The sequence below is a fragment of the Phodopus roborovskii genome, unplaced genomic scaffold, assembly GCF_943737965.1.
Source record: "Phodopus roborovskii unplaced genomic scaffold, PHOROB, whole genome shotgun sequence".
Taxonomy (NCBI): Eukaryota; Metazoa; Chordata; class Mammalia; order Rodentia; family Cricetidae; genus Phodopus; species Phodopus roborovskii.
In genome coordinates this window covers 18,755,071-18,780,279 of record NW_026125444.1, presented here as the reverse complement: position 1 = coordinate 18,780,279, position 25,209 = coordinate 18,755,071, and the positions used below count along the sequence as shown (strand labels likewise).

The 25,209-nt window shown below is 38.4% G+C and overlaps 1 protein-coding gene across 1 annotated transcript in view; it reads right to left on the bottom strand.

Moving 5' to 3' along the window:
• Positions 1–25,209, bottom strand: part of Exoc4 (exocyst complex component 4) — a 651,801-nt gene that overhangs the window by 597,410 nt on the left and 29,182 nt on the right. Inside the window, exon 4 of the mRNA XM_051175863.1 lies at positions 4,118–4,302. Within this exon, the coding sequence (XP_051031820.1) occupies positions 4,118–4,302 (185 nt within the window). The remainder of the gene's footprint in view (positions 1–4,117; positions 4,303–25,209) is intronic.

The window sequence follows — 25,209 nt, the reverse complement described above, 5'->3', positions numbered from 1 at the left end:
ATGATCAATCCATTACATAGGACTTGAAGATATTACAGCAGTCGTTAATTTCTCCCTTTCCACTAACCAAGGTGAGGGGGGACAATTACCTGGATACTTTCTGTAATATGTTAGTGGTTGCTGAGTACTGATGATAACAGTGTGACTCAGGTAAACCAAACATCACAGATTCTAATAGACACCATTACTCCCAGCTAATGGGCAACTCAACTCAGGTATATAGGTAATAGGAAATGAATTAGCATAGTTATTTCAAATTAATTCTTGTCTATGAATATAGAACATCAAGTTTCTAATTACCCAATATCACCCTGAGTAAGTCCAGCAGGCTGTATATCTAATGATCTGTTTTTCAGTGTTTTGATTTTTTTTTAAAACAAGGTCCTACTATAGCTTAGCCTCTAAAGCACTGAATTATACTCATGTATCACCACATTTCTTTGTATTCCCAATTTTTTACTCTTAACTAACTTGTCTACCCATATTTTAATCCCAACCAGAAAATGAGGTCTGCATCCCTCCCTAGTCCCCTGATGTGCAGGCCGCAGGACAGGGAAATCACTGAGGAATACAGTGCTACTGAGCAATTTTGAAAAAGTTAATTTCAACTTGAAATGACAGGAAAATTATATATACATACATTATAAATATTTAAAGATCTGTGGGAGTTATTTATATAGTGGGATAAATAAAAATATCAATAAGCAGGAAAACAGAGGCATATGTATAGCTGGAATACAGCCTGCCATTTCTAAAAATAAATAGTACAGGTAGTGCTTTGTGCATGGATGCTGGTATGTACACACTGAGAGTATTACTGTGTTACCTCTCTCAACACAGCTGACATGGGATTCACTTTAGAACATAATTTACAATTACTTTCTCAGGATAAACCTAACAACCCCTGAGAAACACAGGGTCATAAATGACTTGCTACCTTTAAAAACAGAGCTGCCCAACTTCAAAATCAAAGACAGAAGGATTCTCAAATGCCAACCAAACTTTAGAAAATCAATTTACTAAAAAACTCCATTTAGACATAGTGTTTTCTCCCTCTCCCTCCCTTCCCCAACCCTTCCCTCTGTCACACAAACACACACACACACACACACACACACACACACACACACACCTTCCCTTAGGCCTTAATTTTCTCCCCTGTGAGCACTAACTCAAGAGCAAAGAACTCTGGAAAGGATTTCTACATTTTATCTTGGACTTCATTTTTTTTTTTTTTTCTTTTTCTGTCTTTAATATTTGAGACAGTGTGCCACTATGCCCAAGTTCTCTTGGATTTTTTTAATAATTAATTTTTATTTTAACTGCATTGGTGTTCTACTGCCGTGTATGTTGTGTGAGGGTGTCAGATCTTAGCATCATCTAGAAGGGCAGTGAGTGCCCCTAACCTCTGTGCCACCTCTCCAACTTTCTCTTGCATATCTACGGAAAGACTCGGTTTCAGGAAATCCAGAGGCAGTTTCCAGACCTACTCATTTACTGACTACATAACTGAAGCTGAGCAGAGAGGTATATGCTATTACAGCATATGACATTAAATGGACCTTAGCTTTCATTTCAAAAGAGAGAAAAGGACTCCTCTCACCATGCATCAGAGACAAAATTGAAAAGGTATTAATTAATTCCCTCAAAGGTCTTTGACTCTCTCAGAGTTACTTTAGAAAACCAAACAAGACTGTTCTCTTGAAATTTCAAATTAGCAAGAATGCTCTGAATTGTTATATTTTGAAAGAAATATGGAATTATTTTTAAAATAATAATGATAAATTATTTTTAATCCATTCAGAATCATCTACAACACATCAACTGCTACATATCAATGTGTGTTGTGAGTGATGTGGGTTTGGTTACATAATAAACAACATGATGCAAGATGGGAAAACTGTGCAGCAACTTATGCTACACCACAACCAAATCCCACTGCCATCACAACTTACCCAAATCCCACTGCCACTATAATTTATCCAAGGACTTTCTGGCCACAACTGACTACCCAACTTATTTGATGTTTAAATCCATGAAAACTGTTCTCTCATTTTTCTTAAAACAACAGTTAGAAATCCTCTAGCTTATAAAATATTTGTCTTTAATTACAACATATTTCTGTTCCATAGATTAGTAATTGCTAATCCTTGGATTAGCAATATACAGGTTCAATTATTTACAAACTTTACAGGTCCGGCTTATTTGGTTGATTTTATTGTCAAAGAGTGATGGAAATGAATAAAGCATTACACTATGAATCTAATAACTAATGCATCACTTCTATAACCAGAATGGCAGATACAGTGTCTGTCATAGAGCAAATCTTTATAAAAGTTGGTTAAATCAAACCAAGGTGCAAACAGCCTTCAAAGATAACATTCCCTGAGTAAAACATCTTAACCAAACAATGAAACAGGAATCACTGGCATAATAATTCCATATAGTTCTGAAATCTCTCTAAAAATACAGAAAGAACAGTGAATGGTTTAGAACACAGAACATAGTGAGGGGGTAAAAAAGAGCCATGCCCTCAAATGACAGGTCAAGGGTGAAGATACAGTAATATAAAATAGAATGAAGCTAAGCTATTTATGTCTAAGAAAAGAGAAAATAAAAAGAGAACTCAAAGATAAAAATAAATGGATATATAACAGGAAAAGGTAAAAAAGGACAAGACAGAAAGCCAATAATACAAAAGAATACAAAGCATTCTTCACACACTTGCACACAACCATGGATACCAAACCCACAGGGTCTGCAGTGTCCTCCTTTACCAGTACAGCCATTCTCAGAATGCACAAAGTAAGGTCAAGCCATGCATTGGTAGCACACACCTTTAATCCCAGCACTCAGGAGGTAGAGGCAGGCATATCTCTGTGAGTTCATCGCCTGCCTGGTCTACAGAATGAGTTCCAAGACAGGCACAGCTACGAAAAGAAACCCTGTTTCGGGGGTGGGGGGAATGTTCTTCACGCCCCACAATAATCCACAATAATGAATGTTGTACATAACCCTTCTCGGAGCTTTCTATATAACTACATACACGACATACATTTATGCCAGTATGTTAAAGACACACATGCTCATATAACAATGCTGTTTTCAATTGAGCATACAGAGATCTTTCTCGCCCATTTTAAGCCACTGTGTTATATGGAACAAATACATAATTCATTCAACCATGCTCTTTGTGATGAGGATTAAAGGTATATGGAGTTTTGTGGGGGGATAAGGAAGTTCCCCTTTTTGTGGGACAGGGGATATGTCATTTCATTCTTGAGACAGGGTCCGTGATGTCATTCTGTAAATATGTTTCTCATATTGGTTAATGAATAAAGCCCTGTTTTTGCTGTTGTTGTTCAAACAGCACAGGATTTTAAAGACTTCATTCCCAGCATGCACTATTCCAATGTTCTCCTAGTATAAAGCTGGATGAAAAAGCAAAAATGTCTGTATTTCAGCAGGTAGTGCCTGAAAGACCTTCTGAAAAGATCTTACATTTCCTTCCAGGAATACCAGAAGGACACCCGTCACATATAACTCTAAAGATCTACTATCTTGAGATCCAGCCTTACTATACACCAGGTCTACACTAAATTAATGGCTTTCTTGCACATGCCTAAACTGTTAAGTGCAGGGTTGTGCTACAGTCAAGGAATCAAAGCAAATTTTTTTTCTTTAAACCTCTCTTGAGCTATTCAGAATGAATTTGTTAAAGCTGAGGAGATCCTCGTAAATCTCGACACTTCAGTTCCTATATTACTGTATTTGTTCTATCATTGCTGACCTCACTGTTCAATTTAAGAAGTTCTCTTTCATCTCCTTCTGAGAGCACAAGAGTGTCTCTGATCCATATGTAATAGGCCCACAGGAGATACTTCTTGCATACCCTTACAGACGAGGACCGGAACAAACATACAATGGATGAATGAACAAATTTTGATGTTAGCCTCTCTGAACATAGCATATTTGCTATTATAAAATCATCTATGAGTTTAGAGATAGTACAATACAGGATAGGGAAATGAATCTCAATATTCTGGAATACAAAGAATATTTGTTCAAATGCTGTCACTGCCATAAGTCAGCATGGTAGAGAGGCTCCTTAACCTACCTCATCTTGCCTTTTTCTTTGTTACGCTGCACGACTCGACTAGTGGATTTGATGTACAGGTGCCGGTGCAGTTCTTCTATGAGAACCAAGTGCAGGTTCATCTTCTTGCTGTGAAGCTCCAGCCTGAGGTCACTGAGTCCTTCCACCTGGAGCAGTGGGCCCTCCAGAGACTCTACCGCTGACACCTGCAGAGAAAACCATGTAAGTACAGCTGAAGAGCCCTGCCACACCATCCGTAAGAAAACACGGGAGTGACTGAGAACTGTGTGCAGTATCTGACTCTGCAGCATATCGTGTGGATTAACCTAGTATGGCCCTTAAGGTTTGGCTAAGATAAATAGAACAAAGGAGAAAAATAAAAGCCAACCCTGACAAAAGAATACACAAAAGGCATGTAGGCTCTGGGTACTATATACTCCCATGCACATTGCTTGTCCAAGGACATATGTAAAATAACTGTATCAATTCATATTTTCACTAGACTCTCAAATGCTGATGGTTCAGATCAACTTCTTTTGAAAGGAGTGTTTTAGTTTGGGCTGCTTGCTTTGAGACAGGATGTCACTATGTGACCCCCTAGGTGGCCTCAAACTCACAATCCTCTTGCCTCAGGCTCCCTAGCACTGAACAACCACACTGGCTTAAATCAACTTTTAATAAAACTTACTCTTTAAGACTAAGTCAAGGTACATTGCATGAACATTTTATCAGCTTACTCTCATGGTGATCATGAGCCAGACAAAGTTCTACTGGCCAAGGTCACCTATGTATCCATAAAGAACCAAGCTGTCTCTCATTTTTCTCATATTCACATGCATATGGAGGCAAATGCATTTTAGCATGCTTACTACAGGTGGGAAGTAGCGATCATGACCTCTTGATAGCCTGACCCAATCTAATTAAAGAAGGGACCAAAATGGGGAACTGAAGATAACGTACAAAGGAGGTGCTCTTGAGATGGCTTAAGAGATTTTAAAGACAAGAACTGAGTGAGTCAAATCATACAGGAATACCAACAATAGACAGAGAAGCTGAAAGACAGGGAATCAAAAGTGACTGACTGTGAAAATGGAAGTGATATCTGTGAGGCGGGTAGGAGCACATGTGGTATGATCTCATTTCTTTGTGTAAGTTCAATTATTTCTCTATTTGATAATGCTCTTTTATATTTTGAAAGGGAAAAGGTGAAGGGCACACTCTGTATTATTACGCAGGAGTAGGGGAAAAGACGAAGAAGGGAACTTCAAGGCTAAAAGGGGGAAGAGGAAGATGAGGACGGGAAAAAAAAAAATGGTAACTGCAAGCTAAGCCTGAAGAGGAAGAACACACCAGCTTCCTGAGGAACTAAGGTCTATGGCTATTCCCAACTGGGGTTATGCATCTCAATATTTCAGATAGATATAGTTAAAGGCAATAATAGCGCCATTTACAACTGGGTGACATCATTAAACCTGATTATGGATGTAAAAACGACCCTAAAAACTACATCATGCATATAACAGCAACAGTTAATAAAAGTCATGAAATGGTTTAAGAAGTCATCTGGGAGTTTGCAAACAACAAATCCAGAGAGTGGCTGTCAAATACAAACCAGCCCAAAATAACAATAATAAAGTGCAATGGTGTACCCATCAACACATCACTTGTTTTGTGATGTGCTATAATCAAATGTCAGTAGCAAATAAGTTTTCTTAAGTTAAAGCAGGAGAGAATCAAGGAGTGGAAGATTGACAAGCCCTGGGCCAGCTCTGCCCTCTGAAGCCTGCCCATTCATTTTCACAGACTTGCAACCACCCCTGCTCCGACAGCCCCTGGGCCCTGTGCAAGCTGCCAGTAATTCCAAATGGAAAGGCAGACTCGTAAAATGACCAAAGTGTCCCCAAGGAGGAAAAACAACAACAAATTCATTTATACTCATGCCCTAAAATGGATTTTAACTCAAGTCTCTAGTGAAGAAAAGAGGATGCATTAACCTTCGGTGACATCTAGATCCAGAAAATAAAAAATGATTTGGAAAACCACTGGCCCATCATATAGCCTTATCCCTTAAGGTAATTAAACCCAGCCAAAATATTTAAGCTTAAAAACTACCCACTGCACATCCACACTTGACTTGCTTGTAGGAATTGGGAAAAAGGGATTTAATTAATATCCCACATACAAAATTACACCACGATGGCACCTTCCAAAGACACTCAATCAGAAACAATTAAACTTCAGGTAGAACAACACCATTACTGGTAAACAGTGTTCACAGAAATTATTTTTAACAGTACCTACTTATTCAAAGGATACAGAAACTTCAGAGTAGATTTGCATGGTGTTATAATACAGGATTTGAGCAAGGGTTCTTTACCATACCATTGTGGTAATTTAAAGAAGCTTTCGGACTGTTTCTTTGAAGCCAAATATAATTTTATACACAATAGCAAAGGTAGTCATAGAACTTCAAACTTTAAAACCCTCGACATAAAGGACAATAGAGAGCCTCTGTGGTGATCTGAATGAGAATGTCCCCATAGGCTCATGTTTGAATGCTTGGTCTCCTGTGTCAGTGACACTGCTTAGGAAGGATTAGTAGGTGTGGCTCTGTGGAAGGAGGTGTGTTATTGGAGCTGGGCTTTGAGGTTCCAAAAGTCAACATCAGGCTCAATCTCACTCTCTGCCAGAAACTTGCAGATGTATGATGTCTGCAATGCCATGCATGACGACTGCCTGCTGCCATGCTTCCTGCTATTCTGGGGTATGGCTGGGACAGATCTGACCATACTGCTGTTTGTTGGAATATGGAAGTTTGGGGGCTCTGGACTGGGAAAGCAGCTGGATGCTTTAAGCAGGGCTTAATGGGGAAGATAGTAGTATTACCATCAATAAAGCCTGAGGGAGTGGGAGCCTGGAGGAACCCACCTAAGAATCTGGAGGTTGTCCTGCTGGATTTCAGCCTTGCTTCTGAGCAGCATCTCTTCTCTATGCCCCCTTTCCTCCTTTGTTGGGATGATAATGTGCATTAGGTGCCATGGTATGTTGGAAGAATGCAAATTGTTCTTGCCCTGTGAGATTGCTTTAAGTCTCAGAGGAAACTTTGAACTTTTGAAACAGTGTTGAAAATGAAAGACCATGGAGACTTTTGAAGTTTAACTGAATGTATTTTTGTATTATATCACTACTGGCCCATGGGGGCCAGGGATTAGAATGTGATACTTTGAATGAGAATGGCCCATGGGCCCTTATGTTTAAATGCTTGGTTCCCAGGTAGTGGGACTGTTGGGAAGGACTAGAAAGTGAGGCCTTGTTGGAGAAGATGCATTTATTGGGGTTAGTTAGGGCTTTGAGGTTTCAAAAGTGCACACCAGACCCAGTCTTTCTCTCTCAGTTGTGAGCTCTCAGCTACTGCTCAAACATAGTGCTTACCTACCTATCACCCCAATCCCTGTCATGATAATCATGAAGTCTGAAACTACAAGCAAGCCCCCAGTCAAAGCTTCCTTTTATTATAATTAGCCTTGGTCATGGTGTTTCACCACAGCAATACAACTGTAACTAAGACAGTCTCTTATTTCTATAAAAGTCAAGCAAGCTTTGTAATATGTGGAAAATGGTCATTTTACAGATTAGTTCACTTGGTAAGTCAGTCCATTTTCCCATCAAAGGGATAAAACACCTGAAATAAGGAACCTGCAAGGAGTAAATTTTTATTTTGGCTCATGGTTTCAGGTTTCAGTCCTTGACCAAATCCTATTGCTCTGGGCACCATACACATGGCAGGTACATATGAAAGAAGTCACCGGCTCACCTTACAAAGCCAAGAAGCCAATGTTCCCTTCCAGAGCATCTCATCCCATCATCTAATGTATTTCTTTAAGTCCTACCAACTGATGTTTCTACTACCCAAGAGTGTGCCACAGGCTGCTGGTCTTAAGGATATGGGCCTATGAGGGAGTGGGTTGACTCGGATCACTTATCAAATAACATACCAATGAAACAGTAACAGGGACTTAAGGTACTTCCATACTAGAAGATACAAAAACAAGCTGGCTTCGGGAGGTTAGAATTATTAAAATCAGGTCCATAAGTATGGAGGTCAACACTGAATAATGTCACAAATACATATTAAAATTGTAAAACTAGACAGACAACATTCAGAATGTGGATAATTACCAAATATCTAAGCATCACTTCACAGACCAATCGTGTATATTCATAATCAAGTGATCTTAAATAAACTCCTAGCATTCTCCAACACACCACATCATTCCTTAAAGTTAGATTACTACATAATGAGAAGAGTCAATGAAAAAAACTTGAATTTTTCTAACATACATATTTTTTAAATAAATACTGTAGGATACCACTAGCAGGAAACATTTTAAATATTTCCTGGAGATTTTCGTACAATTTTTCATCACATTCACCCTTCTTCTTTGAGCTCATCCCAAATATACCCCGTTTCCCTTCCTACCCAATACTGTACCCTTTCCATTCCCTCCCCATAATCAATGACTCAAATGTTCTTAGATGCATGGCCTAGCACAGGAGCATGGTCAACTTACCTAACACAGCCCAAATGTACAATTACCAAATCAAAGGTTCAAAAGTTTTTGTCTAGTGGTGACATCTATGTCTAAAAAAAAGTAAGATCTTTGCAATGAGGATGTAGTGTTACTGAACTACAGTCATGCCATCTCATGAAAATATTACTAAGAGTACTTTAAATGCTAGAATTATCTTTGGTAAAACTGGTCTCTACATCAGGCCTAAATTCCTATACAATGTGACTCTGCTATCTCTCTGCTTCTGTAAACTTTCTGTGTATGTCACAATTGTAGGTTTGACCTTAAAAACTAACACCAACTGGCAGAGGCTCCTTCCTGATAATCTGCTTGGGACAGTCCTGCTGAAAGTTAATAAAGACTCTATTCAACTTATTCAGGACTCTGGGAGTTTTTCCTTTCAGGTACCCATTAACCAAGAACTGCCATGGCCATTTGTTTCTTTCTACATCTTTATTTCTCAAGTTGATGTTAGCATCAGGAATTAGAGATTATTACTTCATAGTTAATTGTCTGACTTCAGTAATCCTTAAACTTTTAAGTTACCAAAAAAAAAAAAAAATCTAATTTTTGTACTCTGTTGTAAATCAGTGGAAACGTATCAGTAGAAACATTTTATTTATTTACTTCGTTTTTTGGGTTTACTTTTTTTGTTTCTTTCTTTCTTCCTTTCGAGACAGGGTTTCTCTGTGTGGCTTTGGAATCTGTCCTGGAACTTTCTCTGTAGACCAAACTAGCTTCAAACTCACAGAGACCCAACTGCCTTTGCCTCCTAAGTGCTGGGATTAAGGCGTGTGCCACTACTACCCAGCCAGTAGAAACATAGTAAGGAACACTTTGAAGTTGGCCATTCTTAGCAACTACTTCATTAAAGAAATGCCAGAAAGGAATTTTTTTTTTTTTTTTTTTAATTTGGGTGAAGATTCTCAGGGGTAAATGTTATTAGGCACTCTTTTGAAAAGAAATGAAGATCCCAGCCAAAAGAGAAGAAAAGCAGCAGGAAACTTTACCCTCGCTCCCCTAGGTGGACCCTTACTCCCCAGTGTTCATCTAGCTGTAGAGGGCCAGAGACACCTACCTCCTGGCCTCCCTGTGGAGATGCCCCATTCAGACCTCTAAGCAAGCATGAGACCTAGAATCCTACATCTATTTTCAAATGCTCTATTTTACTGCTGTTAGTTTGAAAATCTTAATATATATCAATCAAACAGTAACTAAGAAAAGCAACTGAACAAAGCTCTAAAGACAACCGTTTCAGATATTACTGCTTTCACAAGTCCTAATGATCAAATATTATATTAGCTATTTAGCTTGTTTCAACTTGTGAAAATCACCAGACGTTTTTTATGGTAGAAACAAAGAAAAATCTTGCTGTTCCACAAAGATACACACAAACAAAGCAAAAGTAATGTGGAAAGCAATTGTTTTTGAAAAAGGGGTGTACTAGAACGCAAACCAGTCTAGCAAGCACACCAAGGGCCGAGAAGTCCTCTGTCTATTAGCCCTAAATGGGCCATGGATCACCCCACTGGTGGGAGCTGGACTTCACAATCTGAAGTGAGTAGCTCGTCCATGACCAGGGAGAAGCAGTTTCAGGAAATAGGAGTCCTTGTCAGCGCTAACTACTTTTGATTAAATTTTTTAAAAAAGTTTCTCCCACAATTAAATCATTTACACCAGACTCTAACAGAGCATAGAGGCCAAAATGGAGGAAACCTCACTCATGTGGAACAAAGATTGAAAAACAGACTATAAAGACTCACTGAAAACCATGGTCTTGCACAGGAGCATACCAACTTTACACACAAAAAAAGGATCCTTTTGCTTAGCCACCTATCCAGCTACCACCTGTTTACAGGCATGAGAGACACTTCCCTGGTTAGTGAACCAATGGTTTTGAAACAATTTTGATAACCTTGAAAATGTCTAGTCTTTGGCCTCCTTGAGTAGGCTTGTGTTTGCCAAAGCATGTGTAGTCAGGAATAAATAAGCCCATTTATAACTAAGTAAATACATTTGTTCAGAAAGTCATTCTGTTATTATTTTGTTCTCATAAACTTAATAATTTCAGGAGCAAGTCTGAAAGCTTTGATGTATGTTGGACATCCTAGCACTACTATAAAATACTGTGTCCTATAATAACTCTGAGGAGCATCCTCTTCCTAAAATCTGCACTAAAATCTTTCCTTAATAAGTCCCACTTGACTAAACACACACACACACACACACACATACACACATCATGACTCTCTGTATTTAATTGTATCAGATGAATTAGGACTATCTTTACTAATAGACTATAGCACCATAAGTAAGAGAGATGAAGTATAAAAAGTAAATCCCAGTTGCTGATATAAATTCAATGCCCTCACCCACTCAACCTTTGTCTATAGCATGACACAGATCTTATTCACAAGAACTACTCCATAAAGAAAATGGTGGGGGTGGGGATAGGAGAGTGTGGGGTATGTAAGGAGACTAAAAGGAGTCCACTCAAGGCACAGAGCAATAATGAGGTTCCTGGGAGGTTTTAGAGTCTATGGGATAAGCAATGTCTGATTCCTTAGTTTTTTTTTTTTTTTTAGTTTGCCAATGTCTGAAGGCCTCAGGGCTATTGACAGTCTGCTACTTAAGACAGACTTCCCAAGATAGAGGCACCACAGAGCAAGGCCAAGTGCCTGGAGCAAGAACATCTTTTCCCCCTAAGTCCTCAGCCTGTATGCTAATCAACAGTGATCAGGTCAGACAATCAAAACAGCCCATTCTTAAAGCAGCCTGATAGATAGCACACATTGATCTGACCTATTCAGGGCCCACCTCCCTGGGAAGCCCAGTATCTACGATGCAGACTCTGCATGCTCTCACCATTACAAACAGGGCGCCGTCTAGCTCTACTCTCCTTTCATTACTGGCAGAGTTATTGCATGTGTTTATTTAATGAGCCTTCATCAGCTCAAATGAAGGGTTGTTATTAGTTGAGCTAACAACCAAATGATAATGCTCCTGAGAGATATCAGAGCTTGTTGGTGCATTAACAAAGAGAGAGGAAGGGCTGAGGTCAAGCACACCTCAAGTAAATGAGGTGATATTGGGTACTCAGGGCTTAATGCAATAGACTGCCTGACAGATAATGGAATTTACAGAATAAAGCAAATAACATGAAGTTATTGATAAGTGAATAAAGGAAGGAGGGCCTGTAAGATAATGTATGGGCAAATAAAAGGCCATCTGTGAATTTCTTCTTTAGACTCTCTTCAAATCTATGTCAGAAAACAAAAGTCCAAAAAGACCAAATGGGAAATGGAGTTTCATCAGAGATCTCGCCACATCGCTACCTTACAAACAAGACTCTTATTAAGCTATCCCTAAACGTTGTTTAGACAAGCGCTCCTTCTAAGTTATTGTTTCCTTTCTGTCCCTCTATCATCATGTGCTCAGCAACAGATAATGCCCACATTTCATTAAAGCACAGTTTTCTTCCTTTATTCTGTCTTGAAGTAGGGCCAACTGGGTCTCCTAAGACATTCCATCAGCCCAGACTTCACAGAATAACATTAGCTGAGAGATGGCACGCACGAACGTCTACTACATGAGATCTTTAAAAGTTAACTAGGTGCCTATCTTGCTTTTATCGGGGGAGGGAGTGGTATTGTTTTCTTAAGCTTTATTTTTCTTCCACACTCATAAAGTAATAAATGTTTAATCAACGGAACTTGAAAGACACAAAAAATCAAAAGGAGAACTTCATCAGATGTTCTTAAGCATCTTTTTTGTTCATTTTGTAATAATGTAGGAACACTAGCACATAATAAAAATCTAGGAATGGGTTGTGCTATCATACCAGTTCACACTGAGTATATCACAAATGAAATAAATTCCTATCTCTAACTCACTGAAAATGTCTTACTATCACAAATCTTACTGTGATAAATAGCTATATTCATGTAAACATAGTTGCAGGTGCTCCTGGATACAGAATAGCTGAAAAATCTTCCTTAACATACAATTCTACAAGCAGAATTCCAATCCAGGGGTTCTGAGGCAGAAAACCAAATTAAGAGTCTTATTTATTCTAAAAAGCCTCACAAATAAATATATAAAAGCCTTACTTTCCTGATTAAACTACATTTAACACCTTATCGAATGGAAAAGAAGAAACGAGAAAGACACGCATGCTCCATGGAGAAGTTCGTTGTGGACAAAGGAAGAGCACATCAAGAGGCAGGGACATCCATCTGAGAGTCCAAAGTGAACACGACCAGAGCTGGACCACATGAGGAAAGAGGGTGGGAGAGAGCAGGAAAGGAGCCACACACCAAGAGAGGTGGCTTGGGCTAAGAGACTGGCCAAGAGAGTAGATGAAAAGGACCCAGAAACCAAACTGGTTGGAGAATATAGGGAACTGCAGCTAAGGGGAGGGCAGCCCAGCTCCTGGGCTAGAGAAGCTCAGGGTAAGGACAAGGTATGCCAGTCAGGAGGGCTCTAAAATGCAGGGAGGCTGGGGGATGCAGGGGCGATTTGGCATCTACTTTGGTATGTTTTGATACCTCTTCAGTCAGCCATTTGTCCTGGGGTTTGAGAACAGGAAAGAGAACTGTAAACTACTTACAGGAAAGCTGGGGGCAGAGGGCTCCCTCATTGGGATCCCGTGTTCCTTTCAATTCTCAGTTCTCACCAGCATTCTCTGAAGAGTATTCAATGTAAGCTTCCACTCAAGCAGGAGAACACTATGAAAGACACTCTGTTCTAACAAGTGTCCCAATCATTGTCACTTACCTAGCATCTTATTTGTTATTGTGGGACAAGAAAAAGTTTTAGATACCTTTCCTATGAGTTCTCAAAGCATCTCTTCAAACTCACGTTTAATAAAGACCATTTCATGCATATTCTGCATGTGCCTCTAAAGCCACTGGAAATGCTGAGCAGTCTCCCCAGCCCACTACTAACAAGCATTCTGAATATTCCACAAAGGAAACAGGGCAGTTAGTATTAACAGCTAGGGAAACACAACTAATTAGAAGCAGGATGAACCTCAGAGAAAACAGACTTTGTAACAAGTTAATTCTAACCTGTCAAGGTAAGTAAAAATTACTAAGCATTCTCAGACCATAATCAAGTTGGGACACATATGTCTGTCAACAACCCAGGTTGCCATCATTTAAACTGACACATAGTGACACTGGGATCAGAACAGAAATGCTGCTTGCTCAGTGTAAGCAAGTCCAGGACTACTATCTGTTGTTTTCACTTTGAACTTGGTAATAATTATGACAATGGCGGCTCCTATAGCATTTTAAACCTTTATACTGCTTTACGTTGGACAGTGCACACCTTGCATGCAATGTTTCATCTTTATCCCCACAATTCAATGATATTTACCATTTTATGGATAACGGCACTACAATCAGGGACAGAAAGGGACCCACCTCTCCAGGCTGAAAGCACCGGTGACTTGCTGAGGCAGACTTACAGCTTAGATTGAAACCCTTTTTGTTATCACTTTGTCACTATGTGTCAATTGACAAAGTTGTAACCCAATTTCAATCCATTAAAGCCATGCAGTAAGTCCGACCAACAGTAAAGATGCAAGAGGTACTCGAGCAAGAATAGAGTCTAGAGTACATAGTCCAAAGGTAGGAAATCACCCAGCTTAACCATTCCACTAAACTCTTTTAAAACATATAATCTGCCTATAACATCAGAACAGAAGCCAAACGCTCATCAGCTATTTCCAATCCACAATAGGGGATGGCAACAAAGCAGCTTCAAACATTTCCACATAAATGTAAAACCATCCTTATAGTCTTACACAAATACTTGATTTACAACTACTAATATTTGAGTTGGCACTAAATAAAGGCAAGGACAATGAGTCCTGCTTCATTCCACAGTACAAGCTAAACCCTATATCAAGAATCCAAATTTGGCTATTAACTGTCATTACTTGGACACTGTCAAAAATGACCAAAGCCAGCGGCCTACTGCCAGAGATTTCAATTTCATCAGTCTGGGTTGTGGCCTAGACTTTAGAATTCTGGGGAGATCCTCCAATTCACAATTTAGGAATAACCACTCCAGACAAGATAAATGAAGATTGTTAAACCTCATAAGAGGTCACGCAATGAAACAGAATTTCTATTGATTTTAAAAATAAAAGAAGTAAATGAATGGCAGATTTAAAAAGAAGCAAAGATGAAGATACCTAGCAACCATCTAATTTTTATAAACGCTAGCCATCAAAGCCAAATAGAAATAAAAATATGTTTGAGCAGAAGGAAAAAAAATTGGTTATTACAAAGCTCTGCATTTTTAATGTATAATAAAAAATAAACTGCAGCTACCACAAAGCTATTCATTAGTTTGGTAACTTTGTTTTTATCTTTTCCTAACTTATCAGACAGATGTTTGAGGAAATGAGGACTTTCAAACGTGGCTAAAAGCAGCCTCTGAAGATTACCCCAAAATAACAAGGCAAATTAATCCTGCCCTCACCCTCCCTAGTATTCCTTTCTTTCTGCATGTCTCCCACTGTACTGATCACAATATGAACACGCTTCCCATCTCTCACCCTGCTAGCACATGCCTTCCAAGGTTAAAGCCACCTTCACAAACAACCATGCCAACAACATAAGTGACCAATAACAGCATCACCATCCATAATTCCAGTTACAGGGGATCTGATGTCCTTTATTGGCCTCTACAAGCATCACAGACACACGAGGTACAAAGACATACATGAAGGCAAAACACTAACACATATAAAATAAAATTTTTAATTTAAAATATTCTAATCTTTTATTCAATTTGTGCCATATTCTTTATTTCCTGACAAATGAATATAGAATGTTAGCATCAAAAGTTTATATTGAAATTAGAAACACTGGGCCTTCGCAATGATTATCACTGACATGTTTTTATTGTGCTGTGGATAAACCCATAAAGAATTTTGGAGTGTTTGTGCAGTCACTGAGCTGCTTTGAGGTTGATGCCCATAAGCCCACTACATGTCCATTTCCTGATATCTACAATGCTTGCACATCAAGAGCCTTCCCAGAGTGACAGTAGAAACAAAACTCTGAAGCCAGGGGAAATGGATTTACATTTGCCTGGTTCTGTTATTTGTCCATTAATCATCTGAGAGTCAATGCATGACCACCTCCTTCCAATCCATAAGGAAGAGAAAATAAGTACATCCTGCTAATGACAGTTTCACTGGCACAAATAAGAACAGCCTCTGTGGTTCATCACTCCTGAAATTTAACCAGAAAGAATAGCTAAAAGCAGCTAACACTCAAATTAATACTATTAATAAGCCATTTCCAATCCTGAAACCAGTTTATATGTAATCGTAACATCAAACAGGTTGGCATATTTAGTTACCTACCGCTTACAATAACACAATTACTGAATCTCCTATGAACATATATTTGATGTAGACTGAATGAGGAATTAATGATAAAGAACTTGAATTCCACCCACGCCAAATCCCAGAAATGTGGCACAGAACTTTAGATCTTGACATCCATCTGTGCATGTGTTAAGGAATACTAGAACTGCTTCCTTAAAAATGCCTTAAACTAGAAAATAGAAGCTAGTCATGCCACCGCCGATGGTAGGTGTCCTATCCCTGGTGGCCAACTCCCTGGCACCAGCACTATAGCTGATACAGAATGCTTTGTGCTCCCATCACCAACCCCACCAATAGCCAGCCACTCTTGGCCCTGCATCATCATTGGATCTGAGAGCAAAGTGCTGCAGAGCCCCATCCCTACTGTGCCAACTGGCGACAAGAGAGGGGCTGCCCTAGCAGTGACAGAAGAAACATTAGCACACTCACAAAACATCACTTCCACCACTGGAGTGGCCACAACTACTGAGAGCACCACCCAACACAGCCTCTCCAGATAGTGGGTCTGTCTAACCTGTTAAGCACACTCACTGCATTTGAAGCCATGAGCTACAGCCAAAAGAGCTGTACAGAGATTACATTATGGTGTCCTACTAGCACCAAAGCCAACCAAATACCCCAACATAAAATTTGAAGAAAGCTATTTACAATAGGAGCAGAAAACAGAAGTGATCTAACAAATGTGAAAATACCCATTTAGGATCATAGCTAATATGAAAAGACAAAGTAGCAGATCCCTTAAAAAAAAAAAAAAAAAAAAAAAAAAAAACTCTCTATCAACAAATCCCAAAGAACAGATGCTGAGGAAATGCCTACTTTTTTATGAGTATAAAGAAAATCAGTGAGAATTAAAAGGATACAAATAGTTGACCAAACTTAGAAAAACAATTCATGGTAAGTGACAGATTCATCAGAAAGAAATCTTGCAGAGAATCAAACAGAAATCTTTGAAAAAACAACCATAATAAACAAGATTTAAAAATTCAGTTGAGGGAGGGAGAGGGAACTGGGATTAATATGTAAAATAAGAAAAAATAATAAATATACATATATATACATATATATATATATAAATTCAGTTGAAAGTCTCAACAGTAGACTATATCAAGCATAAGAAAAAACATAGAACTTTAAAAATAAAGCAAAACAAGTTTCTAGAGTACTTGAAAGAAAAGAAATGGGGGAAGGCAAGAAAAGCTACTGAGTGCAGTAACAGCTGAAAATTGCCTGATGTGGACACCGGAACAAGAGGCCAAAAGACATGGCCTCAGGTCCACACCATGGGATATTACAGTCAAACTGTCCAAAGTCCAGCACACTGAGTTCCTGAGCACCATGGGCTAATGAGTGAAACCCTCTCTCGAAAGAAGGGAAGGAAGGAAGGAAGGAAGGAAGGAAGGGGGAAGGGAGGGAGGGAGGGAGGAAGGAAGGGGGAAGGGAGGGAGGGAGGGAGGAGAGGGAAGGGGAGGGGAGGGGAGGAGAGGAGAGAAGAGAGGAGGAAAGGGGAGGAAAGGAAAGGAAAGGAAAGGAAAGGAAAGGAAAGGAAAGGAAAGGAAAGGAAAGGAAAGGAAAGGAAAGGAAAGGAAAGGAAAGGAATCTGCCCTCAGATCTGGTTAGTCCACTGTGGAGTATCAAAAGCAAATGGCATCAATACACAAAAAGGAGATGGCTAAATACTCTTGTTTATTGTTGTACTATTCATGATAGCTTAGATGTACACAATGAAATATTATTCAAAGCTAATATTCTATCATTACAGAAAATGGATGGAACAAGAGGATAACATGAATCAAATACAGAAAAAGTGCATGTTCCCTCCATATACATGCCAAAATGTTAAGCTGACCATAAAACTGTGATTACTAGAGTCTGGAAAGAAAGGAAGGAAGAGGAAATTGGACATCATCGGAATACAGTCAGAAGTAAACAGTGCTTCTAAAGCACAAAGAGACGACTGAAGTTCAAATTAACCCACTACATGCAGGGACCAAAGGCTCTAAAAAACAATGTCATGGTAAGAAAAGTAGGATTAAATTTAAAATAAGTTTTCTGCTTTTTTAGTATGTCTGTATCTTATAGAAAAACACTGGGTTGCAAATAATGATCACTACCATGTCTGTGTACTGTACTTTAGCGGTTAGGATGTAAGGCCATGGGACAAGCACATTTACAGAGGATTTCTCTTCTAAAGCTCACAGCAGGCCCAAGAGACGGATGCTAGTATCATTCCAACTGCAGGAGGGGGAGATGGCTGAGAGAAGTTAAATAATACACCAAAGTGCCTCATCTTGAAGGGGAATTTAACTCAATCAAACACTTCAGCATTTGCTGACATGAGAGCTAAGTCAAGTAATGTTTCTTCCTAAATAAGAGAAAGTGAGAGAACCTTATTTGCTCAGTACATATGGTAAGCATGTACTGAAATCACATTACATCTCATAGATATGTACAACCATTCAGCTATTAGTAAATCCCCCCCAAAAAAAATGTCCAAGGAGATAGAAATGTTAATTATCCCCACTATATAAATGTTTCAAATGATCACACTCAATACAAACATACAATTAAAATAATAAGCTAGTCTTGCATTCAGGTAACATACAAGTTGACTAAAAAGAAGGTGAATAAAATGCTTAACCTAGCCCTACTTCAACTTATTACCAACTCAAAATAAGTCCACCTTTAGAATGAATTTTGAGATTGTACCATACTCTTTCCTATACTACCAATTTAAAAACTGAGTAACTTTCAACATTTAAAGAACTGTGCACTGTGCTATCTTTCAATAAACTTCAGAGCTATATAGCATCCTTAACTCGAGCGTTCAATAAACGTAAATGACTGGCCACAAGTCATGATGCTGTTAGGAGTCAGAGCTAGGATTCAAGTCTAGGTCTTCCATGCTGGCACACACAGTCCTCAATAGCAGCAAACACCTTCAAAGAATCATATGAACTGAAAACATTACAATACTTGTATTAAAGGATTCTAGAAACTACTCAATTAAATTGCTGCCTTACTTTCTTTAACACAGATAGGGCCATATTTTCAAAGTATCAGTAAAATAACTCCATTACACAATGCTCACGGAAAAGCATCCCAGGATCCTCTGGGGAAAAGACAACTATGTAAATATGTTATTATAATTATCATAATAATCCTCATCTGACTATGAAGCTATGGTTTCTTTTTGTAAATGCATAAAAATAAAGACAAAATGATTAAAAAGACATTCAAAATCTCTATAATCTCAAACAGGCTTAGAAATGAAAATTTATTTTAGTCACAAGCCTTGTGTGACTGTCAGCTAAAGTGCTTCTAAACGACTCACACTGGCTTGGTTTCTACTGATTGAATGCAATTATGAATTGACTTCTATGGCTGATAAATCAGAACTTGTGTAAGTGGTTTAAAAAGTGCTCCCTGTAATTTTCATATGATGCAGACTTCTACACACAAATTCTCCCTGGGAGAAAAAGTTTATAAAAATATTAACTCTCATGAAATACCTTCCTGGTTACTCATGCCACTGGGAAGAAGCTGCTATTCTTATATTAATAATTGTTTCCAGAATTAATCAGTCATTGTACATTAAAACCAGCAGCTGGAGTGTTTTGAGTGATAATGAAACCTGTAACAAGGCATCTTCAGCCGTCTTTTCAAGACAATAAGGGAATTAAAATTTCAATTTAAATGCAGAGGTTTGAAACACGCTTCACTGGCAAAATTACTTCAATTAATGTGAGTGGAATACAAAGGACAGACTGCAGAGATGTGATGCAGCAACCAGAAATTATGTCATTAATGTGCTTGCACCAACCCAGCACAATACCGCAAAGGTCTAATTTAAACCATACATATCACAAAGCTACAGGCTACAATATTAATCAAGCCTCTGATTTCTGTGTGGCTTCTTGTTGGATCATTTTTAGCTTTTCATTAGCCAACAGCAACTGTTTACCTTAAAGAAGGAAACAAAAGGCTGGCCCTACTTGCAGACATTACCTGTCATGACAATTTAATTATTTCATGCAATATTCTGGTTAGCATATCAAAAGAAGAAATACAATTCCACCTAGAAGCTAAGTCTACAGCTATAAGACAGGTCAAATTTAAAGCAGGAATAGCAGGAGGTGGCAAGAGTCATCGGTCACCAAAGATTTATTTACTCTGGGTTTATTAACCTATACTGTGAAGGGATCAAATTACTACATATCTATACCCGCACCTGCCTTAAAATGAAAATGCAAAGTCTTGTGTCAAACAAATCCAAGGAACTCAGTGGGGCTTGAAAGACTGGATGGTTTTGTCTTTACTTTCCTCTGATGCATTTTAGTGCCAATTTCCATTTGGACCCTGGAGAGTCTTTGAGTAGATTTTACTTGTAACAGCACATAGCCACAGAGAAAAGAAATGCAATTGTTTTTCATATGAGGTCCAGTAAAAGAGTAGTTGCTGACGTTATACTACAGACATATATACACAAGACTATTGAAGAATATGTCCAACCTCTTGTGGACAGAATGGACAAATAGCTGTACATTTAGGTGCACCAACTTTCTAAATCAAGCAAATTACCTCACATATAAAAATAGTAATGACACCAGAAACCCATCTATCCAAGCTGTAAGAATGAAAGGAATTGGTTCATTTCTCATACTTAAAATATCTAAACAAAGTATGTATATAATCATATTAGCTCTAATAAAACTGTTTTTGCTAATTTAAATATTACAAAAGAAATCAAAGTATCTTGTCAAAATTAAAAATAAATTCACCAAACAGAGGAAATAAAGCATAGCTCCTGGGAAAGAAATATCTTTAAGAAAGTCATTTCCTCTGTGTAATGAAGTCTTTCATATAGTTACCCAGCTGGCTAATGATTTGCTAACTCGACTCTATGAATGTGGCTGTGGTAGGTATGGAGCACAGATAGGTAAGATATAAACTCCACAGTCAATGATAAACTTCATAAATAAAAGCGGTTATATGAATGAAATCATGTAGCTTATGAAAAAGTAAGACAGGCCTGTAGTATCTGAGATACTCAGAAAGCTGAGTAAATTTAAGCCAATTCCAAGAAGATAATATTGGGAATCACTCCAGGAAAATACATAGTCAATTAAAAAAAAAAAAAAAGCAAGCCAACAAAATGGCTCAACAGATAAAGGCAAACCTGAAACCTATGTTCCATCTCTGGACTCACTTGGTAAAAGAAGAGAAATTACTTTTGAAGTAAATTCTAATGTAATTTATATCTTTTGATGCACAAAAATAGATTGAGATCTTTATAGAAAATTGCAACATCAAAGTGTAGAAAACTATGTGGAGACTAGTCCCAACTGAAACATCTACAATACCACTTCTGTACCTAAGGCTTAGAGATTATAGTGTAAGCGGGCAGAAAGATTATAAGAGCCAGAAGAATAGGAAGAGATTATATCTCTTAGAAATGCTAGAAAAGCTACACCCATGAAGTCTCACCAACATGGCTCCCTAAATAGGATCTGAACAAAGATGACTCCAACAGACATGTTAACAGAAGGGGAAACTCACAGGGGCCCTTAACCCTTGGCAACTAAGGAACGTAGAGAGTGGGAGAAATAATCCTCCCTAGGGAAAAGCCCCCAATTTGGTTGTCCCATGCCAAGTGGTCAGCCCTGAAATCATATGCATACAAGAAACATTATAAAGATTAAGCAAGTGGTACTGCCATACGAAGGAATATATATGTGTGTGTGTGTGTGTGTGTGTGTGTGTGTGTGTGTATGGAAAGGGCTACAGGGAGAAAAGGGAGGAAGGCACATGATACAATTATATTTTAATTTCAAAAAACAGAAAATATTTTAAATGATAAATGTCAAAGAGATATATACCTTACCTTTATATAAATCAAATAATTAGACACTATAATTAATAAAAGCTATCATTTTTAAAGCCTCAGAACATAGGTGATACATTAAGTTTAATGGATATATGTAATACTTGTAAGGAATATATTGCTAAGCATTATCAAAAGAATAAGCACACATTCACGGATATGAAGATGAGATTGCTAACACACAAATCCCTTAAAGTCAATGAAATCTGTTCATTCTTTTTGTGAAATTTGACAGATTTACCATGGAAGAAGAGAGGACAAAAGGAGTATAAGCAATCTTAAACAAAATGAAGGACCATTTTCTCCTCCTCTCAAGCTATATTACAAAGTTACAGTAATTAAAAGGCCATTATCTTCGTACAGGCAAGAACAACTGAACAAATAAAAAAAAGCCTGAAAATACATACATATGTGAAAATTTGGAATGTGAACAATAGCATTATAAATCAGTAGAAGGATTCAATAAACAGAGCCAACTGGATACAAAGAGCAAAAGTAAAAGTAGAACCCTGTGTAAGTAAGAATGGACTGCTTATGGAGGAAAGAACAAAATTTAAAATTCTCTTAAGACAACAGAATAGAAATTTTTCTTAAAATCATTTATCTTAAGTAAACAATGTTAAGATATTTTGCATTAAAAATGTTTTAAGAGACATTACCATGAACAAAGTAAAAAATAAACACCTACTCAAAGACGCTATTTGCAACTAATATAGCAGACAAAGGATTAGAATCCAAACTACAAAAACAACTATAAATGAAGGGAAAGAAACAATGTATCTTACTCACTGACCTTGTGGGAGAGGGTGTGGTGATATATTATTTATGATTTATTAAAGTTTGCTTGAAGTTTCAGAAAGCAAAGTCAGCCACAAGCCATAGAAGTCCGAACATGCCTTTAATCCCAGCAGCCAGAAGCTAGGAGGTGGTGGTACACACCTTTAATCCTAGGACTAAGCATTAAAATGTAGACGGATCTCTGTGAGTCCAAGGCCACTCAGATCTACACAAGATTGATCCAGTCCTGAAGAGAAACAACTCACACAAAGATGATCTCACAACCTGGGATTGCACGCCTTTAATCCCAGCATTAGGGGGGTATACAGGAGCAAGATCTCAGTATCAAGCATTTTTTCTCCAGGCACACTGAGGATAGGAGGGATTCATTCTCCAGCCGCATTGAGGACAAGAAGACACTGAAGTTTCAGGATTCTCCAGCTACGCTAAGGACAGGCAGCAGGATCAGCCTGAGGTAGCAGCAAGAGCTAGTGGCCTGTTACTTCGCTTTTTTGCCCTTCAGCTTGAAGCTTGTGGTAGGACTTTTACTTTTCGTGTTACATCATCCCAAACACAAAGATTTTAGCTAGAACTGATGAACACTACAACCATCAGGCTCAGCATAGGTCTTAGACTTATATTAATTAGTAAAACAATAATAAATAAATAGGTTGTTCCCTTCTGCAACTGGATAGATGATGTCTACAGCCTATACCCCTTGCTGTCTCCCACCAAAATACAAACACCTAACTCTATCCCCATATACTTTAGCCCAACTGTCCTGGATTGCTTTCTGTTGCTATGACAAACACCACAACTAAAAATAACTTGGGGAGAAAAGGACTCATGGTAGCTAGTAGGCTATAGTCCATCAAGGGAGACCAAGGCAGAAACTTGAAACAGAAACCAATGGAGGAAGGCTCACTGGCCAGCACCTCAATTTCACCTTATGGTGGGACAGCCCCACTACATCAAATAGCAGTAAGAATATGCCTCCAAACATAAAGGCAGGACAATCTGATCTAGACCATTCTTCAATTGGGGTTCTTACACAGTCACTCCACATATGTGTCAAGTTGACATGGGTCTAGAAGAAAACAATGAAGACATACAACAGAACTCAGAGACGGCTTTCCAAGCATGCCTCTGTCCTTTTAGCAGACTGTTTACATGAGTCCACTTTTTTTGTTTTCAACACAAATGTTTCCCAAAGAGCCATGTGTTAAGGATGTGGTCCCCAGTCTGCAGCACTATTGGGAGTTGTGGAACCTTGAGGAGGTAGCATCCTTAGGAAAATAGGCCATTGGAGGCATAAATTTAAAGGACCCTAGTCCCTTCTGTCTCTTTTTGCTTCATAGTCGCCATGAAGTGAGTAACCTCCTCTACGACATACTCCCAAGATGGTGAAATACCAAACAACCATGAACTGAAATGCCTTAAACTATAAACCAAAATAAACCTAATCCTTCTTAAAAGCTGATTTATCTCAGGTGTTTGTTACATCAAGGAGAAACTATAGTTTAATTTCTATAAATTACAACAAATAATTTGATGAACTTATTTAATTAAGACCTAAGCAAAAATTAGTGAAGAGAAGGGCAATACTCATTTTAAGCTTTTAAATAAATAAATTAGCCCATAAGTAATAGGGCCATAAAAGAACATTCTGAAATCCTAAAATGAATTTAATTAACCTAAATAAACCCTAACAACTCAATCTAATACATGTCATTTAATTAAAAGCAGACACACATCAAAACAATGACTCAATGATAAAAAAAACTGTATATGTTCCACAAATATATAAGCTTATTTATTCTAATTGCTAAATCTTGATAATTTAGCAAAACGATGCATAAATCAACACTAATGCTGAAAAGTAATGTTTTGCTGTTGGACAGCCCAGTCATTATGAACTTAGATGTCATTCTGATAAGATGCTGGAAACAAGCTGGGCCTGGTTGTGCAGGACTGCGATCCTGGCTGATCACAGGCTGAATCAAAAAGACCACATGTCCAATGACCACTAAGGCTACAGAATGAGTTTAAGACAGTCTTGACAGCCCTGGCTATCATAGAACTAACTCTGTAGCCCAGACCAGCTTTGAACTTAGAGAGATCTGTCTGCCTCTGCCTCCAGAGTGCTGGGACTAAAGGCATGTGCCACCACCGAATGCCATCTATTCCAGTTTCTTGAGACAAATGCTTAAACTTGTCAAGACTGTCCCACACTCATTCCGAAGCCTAGGTGGGCTTGGATTTGTGGTCTTCTTGCTTTAGCCTTGTGATCAGCTTCCAGCAAAATTCCTAGCTCCCTTCCCTCCCCTCCTCCCACTCCAGCAAAAATAATAATAATAATAATAATAATAATAATAATAATAATAATAATATACTAATTCCAGTTCCCCCTCCCTCCCCTCCTCCTGCTCCCCCACTTTCTCCTTACTCCACTCCATCCCCATTTGTTCCTCAGAGA